The sequence below is a fragment of the Dipteris shenzhenensis genome, chromosome 23, assembly GCF_047967505.1.
Source record: "Dipteris shenzhenensis isolate YYH24624 ecotype China chromosome 23, Dip_SZ_1.0, whole genome shotgun sequence".
NCBI lineage: Eukaryota > Viridiplantae > Streptophyta > Polypodiopsida > Gleicheniales > Dipteridaceae > Dipteris > Dipteris shenzhenensis.
The window spans coordinates 50256198-50271316 of record NC_141618.1 but is presented as its reverse complement, the minus strand read 5'-3'; the positions used below and the strand labels follow the sequence as shown (position 1 = coordinate 50271316).

Genomic DNA, 15119 nt, shown 5'->3' with positions numbered 1-15119 from the left:
CTAACATTTAAGACTAGGCATGCCTTTATACAATTTGAGAAAGAGACAAGATGAGTGTAATGTGTTTCATTTGCACTCTCTTAGCTTTTCCATACATTGCCATGAATTGTGAGAGGAAAAATGATATTCCAAAACAAGCGAGAAGTTCCAGAATAGTCCATGTCTTTCCACAAAAAGAAGAATTTTGGTAGTAATGTTCATTTAAGCCTAAATTTGCTTTGCTTCTTAAAAGATAGATTCCCCACTTAAGGTCAACATAAAACTCCAAGATGAAGGTGATCAAGTGGTACAAGTGCAATAGAGAAGGATATATAGCAATTGATTGTCTTGAGGAAGAAAACTCCATTTGCAAAAGTTCATGTGATCGAGGACAGGATGGCCAAGCAAGAGGGGTAATATGAATTGCGAAGGAGAAGATAAGTACAATGGTCATGCACTTTTGAAAATGAAAGGTCTCATCAATGGAAAAGAACTTGTCTTGCGTGATGATGGTAGTACACATGATTTTATGTAGGAAAGGGCATTGTCATTATTGAAGTTAGAGTTAAGAAGCTCACATCATAAAGTCAAGGTTGCATTTATGAAGACCAAATACGATTGTACTAGAGAAGTCAAGAATTTGGAGATTTTGATTAATCCCTACAATGAAGAAATTAGTGGCATTTCCTAGTGGAACCCCTAGAAGGAATTGATATTATGGGTATGTCTTAGAGCCATTAATACAATTTAATAAGATAGACTACGACTCTCAGCAAATGTGGCTTATAAAATATGACCAAGAATTATGTTTGAAAAGGCAAAATAAAAGGAGATATTAGTCCCTCTATTAAATCATATCACAACCGAGAGAGCAAAATCAAGAAGCCAAAGGAATGATTTTTATCATGGTAATACGGCATATAGATAGATAGATAGATAGAGAGAGAGAGAGACAGACAGACAGAGACAGAGACAGAGACAGAGACAGAGAGAAGTGTGCAATGCTATGAAATACATTTTTCCCAAGTCCAAGCCATGACAAGGCTTACCCAACTTTGAAATTCCCTAAGAAGCATTTAGATATGAGATTTATAAACAAAATATTTAAATGTTTTCCTTGGGGGGAAGAGAGAGAGAGAGAAAGAGAGGTGTGCAATGCTACGAAATACATTTTTCCCAAGTCTAAGCCATGACAAGGCTTACCCAACTTTGAAATTCCCTAAGGAGCATTTAGATATGAGATTTATAAATAAAATATTTAAATGTTTTCCTTGAAATGAAAGGGGGCCTACAATCCCAAGGGGAAGAGAGAGAGAGAGAGAGAGAGAGAGAGAGAGAGAGAGAGAGAGAGAGAGGTGTGCAATGCTACGAAATACATTTTTCCCAAGTCCAAGCCATGACAAGGCTTACCCAACTTTGAAATTCCCTAAGAAGCATTTAGATATGAGATTTATAAATAGAATATTTAAATGTTTTCCTTGAAATGAAAGGGGGCCTACAATCCCAAGGGGAAGAGAGAGAGAGAGAGAGAGAGAGAGAGAGAGAGAGGTGTGCAATGCTACGAAATACATTTTTCCCAAGTCCAAGCCATGACAAGGCTTACCCAACTTTGAAATTCCCTAAGAAGCATTTAGATATGAGATTTATAAATAGAATATTTAAATGTTTTCCTTGAAATGAAAGGGAGCCTACAATCCCAATAGGGGAGGGAGAGAGAGAGAGAGAGAGAGAGAGAGAGATGTGTGCAATGCTACGAAATACATTTTTCCCAAGTCCAAGCCATGACAAGGCTTACCCTACTTTGAAATTCCCTAAGAAGCATTTAGATATGAGATTTATAAATAAAATCTTTAAATGTTTTCCTTGAGATAAAAGGGAGCCTACAATCCCAACGGGTCTCTAACCCGACGTAGACAAGTCATGCTACTTGTATACTCAATAATCAAATCACCCGAATAAGATTGATTAAATAAATTACCAAATCAACACACACCAATATAATTGGGCTTAGCATACAATAATCAAACATAACACCAGCAAAAATTAACATGGAATCACCCACTAGAAATGCGATTTCTAAGAGAATTTATTGAATTTCTATGCTCTAAATGGAGGCAAGGAATCTTGATATTCACAAGATTTAGGCCTCTACATGTGGGCCAATTTGCAAAAAGTAAATGAAATCAAGATGTAAATCGTGATAAAAGAATATCATCATTAGAATATTGTGCTGTAAGATGGAATCGGCTCCTTTTGGGGGAGACTAGGGGAAGAGAGAGAGAGAGAGAGAGAGAGAAAGAGAGAGAGAGAGAGGCTTGCATTCTCCATTACTCCAAGGGCTAGAAGGGAGGAGAGAAAAATCATGTGTGGTCCTGTCACCTATGCATCCATGCATGTTCGAGTCCGTGAACAAATGATGCTCACCATCACCTTGTCAACATGACTTTCATGGTTCTAAAGAGTTTAACTAAAAAACTCAATTCTCCCTAGCCTCTAAGGTTTGTGTTGAATGATTTATCTACTGTATCTCTCATGCTCAAGTCATATCTTAGAAGGTGTCAACCTTAAGGATCCATGGCTCCCATGGTAGTTTTGGCAGCAAGAGCCCATGGCTGCCCTTGGGGTTCCATACAAGGAGTGGAGAACATATACCCTCGCACACTCTCAAGAGAGGTTATGTAAAAATATGTGATGCATGCCAATGAACAATTAAGCCCCAACACAAAGACTTCAATCCCCTGACAACAGTCCTTAAAGTCTTCCCAGATTTGTAGCTCAGGGCCTCTAAGCACAGACCTTTTTGTAACCACCTATCCTCTGGACCCTCAACCATATTAAAGTCTTCTAGTATCACACAATCACTGCCTATCATTACATCCCAAGTGGCTCTTCTAGTAATTGTTCTAGTTGGGACATAGACTAAAACCATAGTAAAAATTATTCTTTTCAGCTTGCACTTGAGAGAAATCCATCTGTGATTTACATCTTGCTGAAAATTGGACACACAATCTTTATAGTGAGATAAGACTTCTATTACGACTCCTATTACTGTCCCCCCTCTACCCTCTTCATGAGAAGTAAAATACCAAACTCTTTTTTTATCAATACTTTTTTAGTCTATTTAGTAAGACATCATTGATTACTTTGACTTCTTGCAGTGCAAGAAATGTTGGGGAAAGAGAATTCCCTCTCAGCCAATTGGCTAATTCATGACTCCTCAAAGGGTTATTCAATTCACACACTAGGAATGAAAATGGGCTACTTACCATTCTTTCTCTTCCCCTTTTTTTCCTTGGGGGCAGGGCTTTTGGGAGGGGCACTCTGACCTTTGACTTGAGAAATTCTTCTCTTATTTTGAAAAGTGGCTTGAGGCTTCACTAGAGCCTTAGTATTCTTTTTCTGCTTTTGAACCAAAGGAAGTTCCTCCTTTGAGTCTCCTAACTCAGAGTCACTCATACTTGTATCCTGCTGGTTGACATCCTCTTCAAATTCCTTTGACCATCCAGGCTTAACCTCATCCTCTTCCATTTTGACTTCTTGGATCCATTGCTCAGTTTCTTGCTCTATCAGTGCTTCATAGGCATTGTTTGTAACCAAAGGAAATGTGACTCTGTCCTCCCCTAAGTGTACCTTATGATAGCGAAAGTGAGAGGGAGAGAGAGAAGATTGTACACAATATAGCTATCTGTACACTAAGTGTATTGACAATGAACATGAAGATATACATGTGAACCCCTTAGGGTTAGGGTTAAGGTTTGCCCCTATGCCCTATATGGATAGTGTAATTTACACTATCTTTAACACCCCCTCTTAAATTACACTGGGTAAGTAGAGAGTGCATGTACAAGACCTTTTTATGGATTTTGTTTGATGCGTATGCTAGCATCCAAAACTAAAAAGAAAATAGAAAATAAATCAAAGTAGTATGTACATTTAGGAGCACACATAGCAGAAGCATGTACAATGAGTACAACTTATGATCCTATACATAATGTGGATTTCCCCCTCTTAAGTTGTAGGTCACGCTTCGCCTTTGGCAATAAAGCCCAAAAGATAGGACGAGAGGAAGAGGAAAAAAATATGCAAAAAGTAAAGTCCACTTGGATCAAAGACTGATTGATCAAAAGATGACTGTTTGAATGGTTGCGTGCTGAACATGTCAAGGATGAACATGTCATAATTAATCATGGACTGTACAACTCCTCTGTAAAAAAGACATCCATATGTGAGGGCGTCACCAACACAAAAGAATTGACAACAATGTTGAAAGTATGCTACAGTAGAACTACAATCTCTGTCGAATGATGCGGAGTCGAAGAAGACCACATAATTGAAGTAGACTGATTGATCCAAAGATTGAAAATATGAGACCGAAGGTGCAAGTATGATACACTACTCTGCTGATGAAGAGACCCATACAAATGACAAGGTATGGTAACCTGTCAAACCTATATGCTCAATTGTCATGAGCTGAAGGTCGTCTAAGCATGCATGGCTAAACATCCATCGACATAAGATGTAGCATCTGTCGTACGCTCGTCAAGAAAGAGCTGACAATGTGAAGGCCTAGAAGCCTAAAATACAACTGAAAAATCATAAGATGTCCTTGAGGCATATGTGGTATCGAATGCTGATGCAAGGATTGATTTGAAGTCATGGATCCAACCACTAATCTACATCCTGTAAGGACTATATACTACAACCATAAGTGCATGCTAGAACACCAAGTCTCCCCAAACTACGCTATGACTAAATCTGATGATGTCTATTGCACTGGTCAAAAGAGATGGTGGTGATAACTGGATCCAAGGTTGCAATGCGGCATAACTAAGCCAATGCTAGAATGTCTTGAAAGCTGATGTACTGATCTATACTACTACAGGAAACTGAGCCCAAGATATGCTCTATGTCAAAGGTGAAATGTTCAAAGTGCATTCACCTAATGAAAACAAAGAACACACAACTCAAATGCAACAAGTGCAAGGAGTTGGACAAGAGACTGACAAGAGTCGGATTGCATGCAAATTGAACTAAACAATAAAACAACAACTGAAGAGAACTCGTAAATTTGTTATGCTTTGCCGACTAGGTGGACAGAATTCCGTTGGGTTGAGTTGGAAAGCATTACTTTGCATATTACATAGTTTCTAGGACATTCTCCATATAGGTGCCCCGATATTGAAAAAACAAATCAAATTAATTAAAGCATACACGCCGAAGATAGCAATTTCGAGGAGGTGGTTTGGGAAGCTATGCTACAGCCTAGAAGCTTCATGGGGAGTGTATATAGAGAAGGGAGAGGAGGGGAGGTGAGTGGAGGAGAGAGTCGAGGGTGAGGCGCTGGAGAGAAAGGGTAGGCAAGGTAGGAAGAACACGCACGAAGGCACAGTAAGGAAGAGGCTGAGAAGACTCGTAGGGAGGCAAGGTGGCACAAGGAAGCCTTTGGATTAATTAATGTAGTCTTAGCATATGTTAATTGAGTATAAGGGGAAGGTGGTAGTACTTATAGAATAGAATTAGGGAGAGTGAAATAGGTCCCCATGACATTGGAAAACCCCGCAAGAAGATGAAACGTAACTTTATAAACATCCAAAAAAAAGTATAATTAATTACACATGTCAAAAGATTAAAAACGATGGGTAAATTTGAGCAACAATCATGTCAAAAGATTAAAAGGGAACCATGGGTAAATTTGAGCAACAATACATTGTTGACTTCGATAAGGTTGTACACTGCAAAATATGAAACTCAGAAATTCAAAAATTGGAAGTGACGAATCTACGTGAGAACCTGAATAGATCATGCTTTACACCTGGGCTGTATGCAGCCATAGCTAAAATAAAACACAAGAATCTCAGGTGCTACAATCTCAATGTACATCTAAATTTGCATAAGCACACTGACCCAAACTCTGCTGTGGCATCACATTTGCAGTGTAACTAACATCTGCGGCTGCAGATCAGAATTCCAGTTTTCTATTTCAGATATTTAAAGCCTTTCCTGAGATCCACTGCTTAGCAAAACAAGAACTGCATGAGCGGAATCTTGGACAAAGTACCAATTACTTTGAATCACACGCAATTCTGAATCTATTGCCACCGTGGTGAGCAGACATTGCACATTCCATTAAAAAACATGGTGATTACCCTGACTTTCTGCAGAGATTTTGAATCCCAGGATGATCCAAGGACAGAAAGTCATCACTCTAACAAATCAAGATTCCAAGTCACAGGTACCAAGGCGTAGGCCATGCTTGCCTTTATGTTCGCCTTTGGTGTTGCGATATTGAAAGCAAGCGAGATATGCCTTCTGTCCATAGTCTGTGATCTGTCTCATTTTTACATTCTAGCTCCATTACTCCATGAGCGGTCTTGATACCAAAATATCGTTTTTCTTCTCCACCATCTGAAATATTCCTCCCAGGCCAAGCAGGAATATCACCACACACATCCAAAACTACACCTGTTTCCAGTTCCACAACTTCAACAATCGATAGCTACCGAAAAATCTCTCTCTCTCTCTCTCTCTCTCTCTCTCTCTCTCTCAATCGATAGCTACCGAAAAATCTCTCTCTCTCTCTCTCTTCTTGTGCATATTAAGTCTGTGGGTGACTGGTCTTTGTACCAATGTCCGGACGTTCACAGAAACGTGTGAAGTGCATGCATCCACGCGTTCCAGTGTCACGCACAAGGAAATTGCAGCTTTCCACAATCAATCAACTCTGTTTGTCTCAAGTCTGTGGGGCCATACAGCCTCTAGACATGAGATGGGAATTACATTCAAGTACTACACCAATTTATCTAAAGAACTTGGCCCCCAAGTACCCAGCTCATCAAGTTGAGATATCATATCTGGCTTCACTACTACTGCTGGGAGAGTCAACATGAAGTAGAGTATGTAAATTAGAAGTGCCTAACATAACAATCTCATACACAACTGAGAGGGCATTTAAAAGAGGGATTCATCACCACAGTTGCCTGGCCACTCCCCATTAGCAGAAAACATAACCTTTAAAATAAAATCACAGACCCTAGCACACTTTAACTTGACAATTCATCAGCTTCATATCGTGTGTAAGCTTTGGCAAAGGTTTGAAAGCAGACTCAGGGTACTGTGTACACACCTTCACAACTTTTCAAACGAGGATCATTTCACGTAATACAAACACAGAGCTCTCAAACAAAGATTTCCAGAGAAGGTAAGAGATCAACAATCACACTGGAAACCTTGGTTCCCTTGCATAGTTCTAGTATGCATAACAACAACACATCTTGGAAAAGAGTAGAATTAAGGCATGTGGATAATAATTGTATCTTATCTTCACAAGTAAAACAAGGCTCTGTTTGAGATCCTTTAACAACATGACTCATTCTAAGGTTTTTACTCAATGCAACCATCACTAGAAAATCAATCAAGACAAAACATGAACAACAGCTGCCACTTACGCTTTTTGCTCTTGGTGATAGTCCCACCCATGTATTTGCCCTGAGACTTTACGACCACCTACATAACCAACAGGTCATAAAATAAGCAGTCGTGATACATTACTAAAAATTGTGAACATTGAAGTTCACCAGAAGATAATATCACCTGAGACTGCTTGTTGAGATACACACACACTAGCCTCCAATGCAGCTCCCCTGTAAAATCACAGAACAGATGTACATCTTTTTAGCATCTGTTCTGCAACCTCTGCATGAATCAAATTTTGACCACAACAATTGCATACCCTTCCTTGTCCGCTTCAGAAATTCGCATCCTTTTTTAAGAAAATCGTGACCACCATTCTCTGCTTCACTGTCTTCAGATGCCAATTCCCCACTGAAATTCATCATAGTACTGCCTCCTCTCTCATAAGGTAGAACTGTAGCATGACTATGACTGTCCTTCAGCGTTCTAGCCTTCAATGTTGCAGCTCCTCGCAAAGCTGCCCACATATTCAACAAGAACCCATCAGATGCTCGCCCTTAGAAGTTTCCAAATAAAGCAGCAGAATATGTTCATACGTTAATAACACAAATGTTTAACTATGAACGAATGACAGTCAAGACTTGAGTCGGGCTGAGCTGTGGAACAATGCATGTTCATATTCATTAAGATAGAAATCATACCGGTGGCAGCAGCAGCAGTCAAGGTCATTACATCACCAGGAGTCTTCACACTAACAGCAGAGCTTACAACTGAGGACATTTGATCACGATCTGCTCCCATTTTCTCTGCTATCTCTACACATTGAGCTGCCACAAGTGCTGCAGCAGAGGCCACTGCCATGCTTGTCTTAGTTTGCCCATCAGTACTTGCTGAGCTGGCTGTTGCAGCTGCGATTGCAGCTATAGCTGCTGCAACACCAGCAACAGACACTGCTGCGTGCACTTGTGCGTTGTGTGCACGAGCTGCCTCTTTCTTCTTTTCCTTGAGGTCTTTCATCCATCTTTTCATCGATATACCTCGCAATGGAGCCCTCAGCCCACTGAAGCTGCGACAGAACTGGCAATCGCAATGAACGTGACCAATTAAATAGCTTTGTGGCATTCTAACTCTGAACCTCTTACATGGCTCTTGTGAAAGCTACAAGTTGCAACCAAATAAGGATTCTGAGCTGCTAAATAGCTTTACAAAATCAACATAGATCCTTCCATTAGTAAATGGCTTCCGTACCCTGTTGCTTTGAACGTAGTCGACAGAGCCAAGTTCTTGATGGATAGTTTGTTGCAGCAAAAGCCACGTCTGAGAAAGGGACCCAGAACCAAGTAAAATTTTCAATTGCGACATGTACAGACGACTGACATACCAATCACAGTTCAGGTTACAACAGAAAACAACACTCGTACCGTGAGATCGTCCACCTGTCTGGGGGAGACGGGAGGGCTTCCTCCAACGGGCCCGTTCCCAAGGTAGTTTAGAGGGCCACTGCTGTGGGAATTTCTCCTAGACGTGAAAGGGGAGGAATCCTGTCAAAGGCCCAACCAAATTTGTCAAATGAGTCTCTTTTGCCGCTCAAAGACGGATGCAACAGCGAGCCTCCCCCCTCGAACACGCATGAACCGGAGGAGTCTGGCATTGACATCGCCTCAAGCATAATTGCTAATAATCCAGGATCTAGTATGCTGCATTAGGACAAAAGGCATTTGTTCTGTGCTTAATGGGAAGAAGCGGCTTCTTCTTACCGATTGTGTCATTATACGCTCCATAACAATCTGAGCAGTCATTCCAGAAGCGAAGGTGAAGGGCGCAGTGACCAACGCAGACTCCTCCACTTGTAGCTCACCATCAGTTCCTCTTCGAGCGTCGTTTGGGGTCAGAGCTTTGGCAACCTCCAGGGCCGAGATACTCCATGACCGCGAGAGAAACTCCATGGGCTCTTGAGGCGTTTCCGGAGGAGGGTACGAAAGAGTAAGAGGCAAACACATGGGAAGATCTTCCTCGATATTTTCTAAAGTTTGTGACGAGCTGTTCCGAGGAAAACCAGCAGAGTCTGTGAACGGAGGTTCTGGACATGCAGAATGACACCCACCGGGAAGAGGGCTGCTTTTGGACTTCATTTCCAGTTACGGAAATCCTTCGGCACCTTTCTGTTATTGGTAGGCTCGAGCTCAAACAGCAATTCCTCCGTATCTCAACGTTGTGAACTCAAAACTGGGAAGTTTGTGCTCTCTGGATGCTCGACTCTGTGAACGTCGCCAATACGACGACCAAGAAGAAATGCAATTGCTACACTTCACAACAACAAATTACACGATGCAAAAGCCAACTCATGTAAAGGCGCATTTCCGTCCATCGACGCAGGGATACACTGCGACATTATAAGGAGAGAATGTATTGGGGAAGGGGATACGGTGGCGAGAGACAATGATGCATGTCCCAAAGCTTCTCTGTGGCTAACTGTCGCGGGGTGTAGTGTGCAGCTCGAGCGCTGCACCTGAGATCGTGCTATGGAATGATTCTCTATCTGCTCCTCCAGCGCATGAGCAGCAGCACTCTCGACAAAACGCAGATTCCGTCGAATATGAAAATGCAGAAAAAGGCGGTGGAGAGGCCAGATCAGAACGAAAGAGAGGGAGGATGGAGAGATCGAGGGGGGGGGGAGGGAAGGGAAAGGCGGGTAATGGTAGAAAGATGAGGACGGCAACGAGAGAATCGATGAAGGGAGCAAAAACTGGAGAGAAATGTAAAGTGTTGGAGCTTGAAAGATATGGCGGAGCAATGAAGGAGGGGATGATAAAAGAAGAAGAGAAAAGCGTCAGGGAGGGGAGACAAGAGGGTCCCGGCACTCAGCGATTGGACTGTGCAGGTTCAGAAATCCACAAAGGAGACAAATTGGGTACTGTCTTTTTCCTGCTACAAGCCACTCTCTTTCGTAGCGAAAGATCGACGCTTTCTACCTCGAATTGAGCTTGAAACCTTGCAATTGATGTTTTTGCATCAAAGTGCTATTTTTGAATTAGAATTGACAAGTTTCTCATTGATGTTTTTGCATCAAAGTGCTATTTTTGCATTAGCACTGTTGTTGTTGCATGAGTACCGGAGCTGTTTTTGCGTTGTTATTAATTGAACAAGGCTCAATTGACTGCGATTGCTGTTTTTTTTGGGCATCAGAATCGAGGTAGAATTGTGGGAGCGACCTCTGAGACCGATAATAACCAAACAAGAAGGAACTGCCGCTCTTGTCGCTTGTCGTGAAGCTCCACTTCCCAATTCCCTGCCCCACAGCACCGACGGCTGATTTCTTTTTATCCTTTCTTTCCCCTCTTGCTAACCCGTTCGAACCTTCGTCAGACTGCCCTCCTGCTGCCATTGCAGTCCTTGATTCCTCCCCCTCTCGCCCCCATACCCTCGCCTGCCATTTTGCCTCATTCCTCCACCACCCCTGCCGCACTCTGGCTCGTTTCTCGGAGCGAGGCGGGCTCTGACGGCAGGCGACGGGGATTGATGGCTCCACCGAAGCTGCCCCCTGCGCACTCTGGAAGCGGCACGCTGCGCAACAAATTCTGGCAAAATGCGACTGCGATAACTGATGAAACGCAGGCACGCCTAGAAGCGCAGAAGGAGTAGGGCGCTGTACGCGTGCTATTGACGTAGCTATGGCTATGGCGGAGAGGAAGCCCAAGCTATGGCGATGAAGGTCGCAGAGCTGAAAAGCCTGTAGACGACGATGATTTGCTCCTTAACCCTCTTTAATTAAATCCCTAATAAATCGGACCTTTGCCCACCCTCCACGTCACGTCCTCCACCTGGCTATCCATCCCTTCCCCCTTGGCATACCCACAGATTTTCCTACTTGGCCCCCCCCCACCACATCACCTTCACACTACTACACCCACCTTCTCTCGGCCTTGTTAGTGTTTAGGAAACAAGTGAGTACAAGTACTCGTGAGCACTGCGTTAAGTTCTGCCAGACACAAATGATTGTCAAGATGAATGGACAATGCAACTGCTTGCAAATACAAAGAGATTTGCAAAGTCTGTGTGTGTGTATGTGAGAGAGAGAGAGAGAGAGAGCTTAAAAAAAGAAAGTGTGTGTGTGTGTGTGTGTGTGTGTGTGTGTGTGTGAGAGAGAGAGAGAGAGAGAGAACCAAAATAGAAGGGAGCCACTTGGCAACAAACTGTTTGGGACATTTTTTAACAAAACTGTAAGTATAACGTTGCCTAGAAGACAATGCTAAAAATAAAAAAACAAGTTTCGTGTTGAATTTCATCAAACCCCAATTTGAAATTTTGATCTGGTAGATGCTAAGGTGAGGCCAAACCCTAGGCCTTTGTTCTAGGCTTTGCAAAAGGGCACTACAAAGCTGTTGCAGCTAAACCTCTACCGTAGCAACGTCAAAGCATTCCCCTACCAACAAAAGCATGCAACCTTTAGGATACCAAGTGTGCATCATGTGTTTAGAGGTGAAGTCACTTGAACATATCCAACTACAACACAAAGGGGTGGAAATCCTTTTAGCATTGACACCTTGGCTACTTTCTCCCAAATGCAGAGCTCCTGATGACAACTTGGTGGACATAAATGGAGGGATCTTCAAAACCACTCAACTCTGTAGGGATGCTATGTTTTTCTCACTAGTGAAAAATGTGGGAGCTTCAAAAACCACTAGAGCTTCGTAGGGATGCTATGTTGGGCACCTACTTTCAATGGTTAAAACATGCAAACTATAACATGCAGATGTGCTCTAAGCCAAACTTATCCTTTGAAGGTGAATCCAATCATGGCAAGCCAAAAAATAACTAGGATCTATAAATCTAACTTGCCCACATGTTTTGTCACAAGAACATGTGGAATTAGAGCGTTGTCCTTGATGTTTAACCACTAGGAAAAGTTTTTTCTCTAGCCTTAAGATGAGAGACCCATTAGACAGCAACCACGTCCTTAAAAAGATGTGGCCTGTTAGGTTGATACTCCACCGTTTTGTCATAGTGGCTTTGGTAAAGACTTGATTCCAACGTTTAAGGGGCTAAACAAAGAATGAGATTACATAGTGGGCTAATATGGATAGGAAGGTGCATGATGATATATCCAAAGGCACACTCATGCTTGCTACAATTTCGATCGCATTACATCATGGGTATGTAGCCATCCTTGCTTATGTGGCTTAGATAGAGCATCCCATCCATGTTCACACATAGCCAACATTAGCCATGTGGACTCCCAAAGACCACTCCAACCATACACTACAAGTTGTGCATTGCTTGCTTGCAGATATGCTATAAAGGGGCTAGAAATCGCATTATGGTTTGGGGAGAAAGTTAGTGCACTTGAACCAAATCTTTACTATCAATGCCTTACGTACTACAAGCTTGCAAAAATCAAAAGCCAATGTCAATGTCCTCATGTACTTGTATAGTGTCCTCTTCATTTTGCAAGCTATGAGATTTGAAGCCCAACAAACTATTTTGGATTTCTTGTGCTCATAAAGTTGTCTTATCTTGACTAAGGGTAACATTGGAACTACTCATCATAGTATGCATAAAAAGCAAACAATATGCAATTGTCGTGATCATGTGTTTGCAAAATGTGAATGTAGCAAAGTGCTATAGACAACCTCTCCTCATGACAAGGCATGAAACTTCATGTGCTAGATGACATTCAACACAAAACTGCCTCATCTACATTATTTGGCATGATTGTGGGCTCTACATGGTAGCTAGCAAGGCCCAGATTGCAAAGGCCCAACTAGCAAGATCACTTTCAATCACATAGGAAAGTTGGTGCAAAGCTTTTCACAAAGGCACCAACTTACATGCTACCACCAAGGCTCCACTACCAATCAAGCCCACCAAGGAACCTCACAAAGGCATTACATCACTTAAGTAGACATGAGAGATTTTTTTCAATCATGTGACATAGAGTATAGACATAGGGATTTATTATTCGGCCTCCTTTGATGAATGTACACAAGACGAGCATCTTACGAATAGGAAGCTTACCATACACTCTACCCTTCAACTAAGAATAGATATTCTATAATGTGTGTTTTGCCAATCACCTTAAAACATGTATACAAAGATTGTTCTAGGGCTTTAAACCTAGATGCTAGGAGCATTTCTAGGCAATAGGAGCACTCCTCAAAGATTGATGACCCTTGGTCCCAAGGGTTATGAACTTGATAGCTTTAGGCCTACCACCCATCATAAACCCTCTCACCCCTTGCTCCACACCTTTTGAGGACCATTTTGGCAACAAAGAGAGCCACCCTAGGCTGTCAATGTCTTATCATGCAATTGATGGAAAAATTTTCTTATCAACAAACTTGTCACCATCCTTAAATTCATGACACTTCCAAACTCGAGCAAGTTTGATTGCCCCGCTTCATGAAAATTTCTTGCCCATCATTTCAAGAAACATGAGCTTCCCATCTTGAATCCATACACACTCTCTTTTACTTGTTTTCATCACTTTCCACTTTTTTAAAAATTTCTCTTTTTTTTGCATTTTTTAAACAAAAAAAATCACTTTCCATTATGTTTACCTACATGTTAGTAAACATCTATCAAATAAAATGGATAGCTACAATATCCCATTATCACTACTTTGATAAAGTATTGCTTTCATATAAAATCTTATGTTAGCATTTCCAATTCTTATGTGGAGCTTTCCCATCGAAATCTATTTTCATGGTGCAATACTTGTTGAATAGCTCCTTAAGGACAACTTGATTGGATTGTCTTTCCGAAATCATTCAAACATGGAATCTTTCATTATTACTTCTTTAACATATACGAAAATAAAAGCATCCTTGTACCTCATGTATATAGTTCAAATTTTGATGGAAGATATCTCATCAATTCATTTCTTCATCTCTCCCTTCCTTCTCTATGACGTTTGATTTGACATACTGCATATCATGAATTTTTTGTCTATATATAACTTTTTCTATACCCCTTCGATATTTAGATGGTATATGAGGTAGATTCCCCTACCATAGGTTTTTGGTCCACCTTGGAAAGCGAGAGCTATTATCCCACTTTGAAGAGACTTCTTATTACTTCAACTTTTACAAGGTCTTAATGAGCCACACAAATATCATTAACCGTATCCATCTCAACATATGCTATTTAATGCAAAAAGGCACAATTTGGGTCTCCATGCCAACCCAATACGCATTTTGAGAATTTTGAATGTAATTACGTCATTGCAGACGTATGTTCAAAATATAGCTAGAGGCAAACTGAAACTCTAAATATTGCTCCTACTTTTATCCAATGTTTTCTTCTTGGTATGGACACCTTCAAATGACCAATTGTAAAATACTATCTCTAAAAAAGAAAATTCTCCATGACTAGATGGAGGGTCAAGTGGTCATGGGAAAGCAGCATATAAGATATTGTTTGATCTTGTATATTCATTTCCTTGCTTTTTGTTGATGTCAGATTTTATTGCCACTAGGTAAAAGAATAATGCATATCCAAACATTATGGAGAAATAACATCAAGTGATCCACTTGAAGGGACAAGATGTTATAATTCTTTATAATCAACCTCCTTTATTTACTTGCACCATATACATTTGGAAGATAACATGCAATGATTAAAAGAGGAGAAGTGAGGTAATCATAATTGCAACCTTTTATCTGATTCTCATTGAATCCCTAGTACTTTCACGCCTAGAAAAGAAAATAGTAAATTTGATCATGAATGTTGTG

At 41.2% G+C, this 15119-nt stretch overlaps 1 protein-coding gene across 1 annotated transcript; it reads right to left on the bottom strand.

Moving 5' to 3' along the window:
* Positions 1-5670: 5670 nt before the first annotated feature.
* LOC147887498 (VAN3-binding protein-like) lies at positions 5671-10163 on the bottom strand. Its single transcript, XM_087394171.1, has 8 exons — positions 9147-10163; positions 8811-8930; positions 8638-8706; positions 8091-8466; positions 7709-7906; positions 7570-7619; positions 7425-7482; positions 5671-6441 (listed from the first exon to the last, which is right to left on the bottom strand). Exons 1-8 carry the CDS (start codon positions 9519-9521, stop codon positions 6239-6241), a joined length of 1449 nt encoding a protein of 482 aa, XP_087250297.1. The 5' UTR covers positions 9522-10163; the 3' UTR covers positions 5671-6238.
* Positions 10164-15119: the final 4956 nt, after the last annotated feature.

Excerpts from the sequence above, each read along its gene's own strand:
- LOC147887498 (XM_087394171.1), bottom strand. The coding sequence starts at position 9,521 with ATGAAGTCCAAAAGCAGCCCTCTTCCCGGTGGGTGTCATTCTGCATGT. Across the intron at positions 8,931-9,146 it reads AGCGTATAATGACACAATCG|GATTCCTCCCCTTTCACGTC; the intron begins GTAAGAAGAAGC and ends GGCCTTTGACAG. Across the intron at positions 8,467-8,637 it reads ACTACGTTCAAAGCAACAGG|TTCTGTCGCAGCTTCAGTGG; the intron begins GTACGGAAGCCA and ends TGCGATTGCCAG.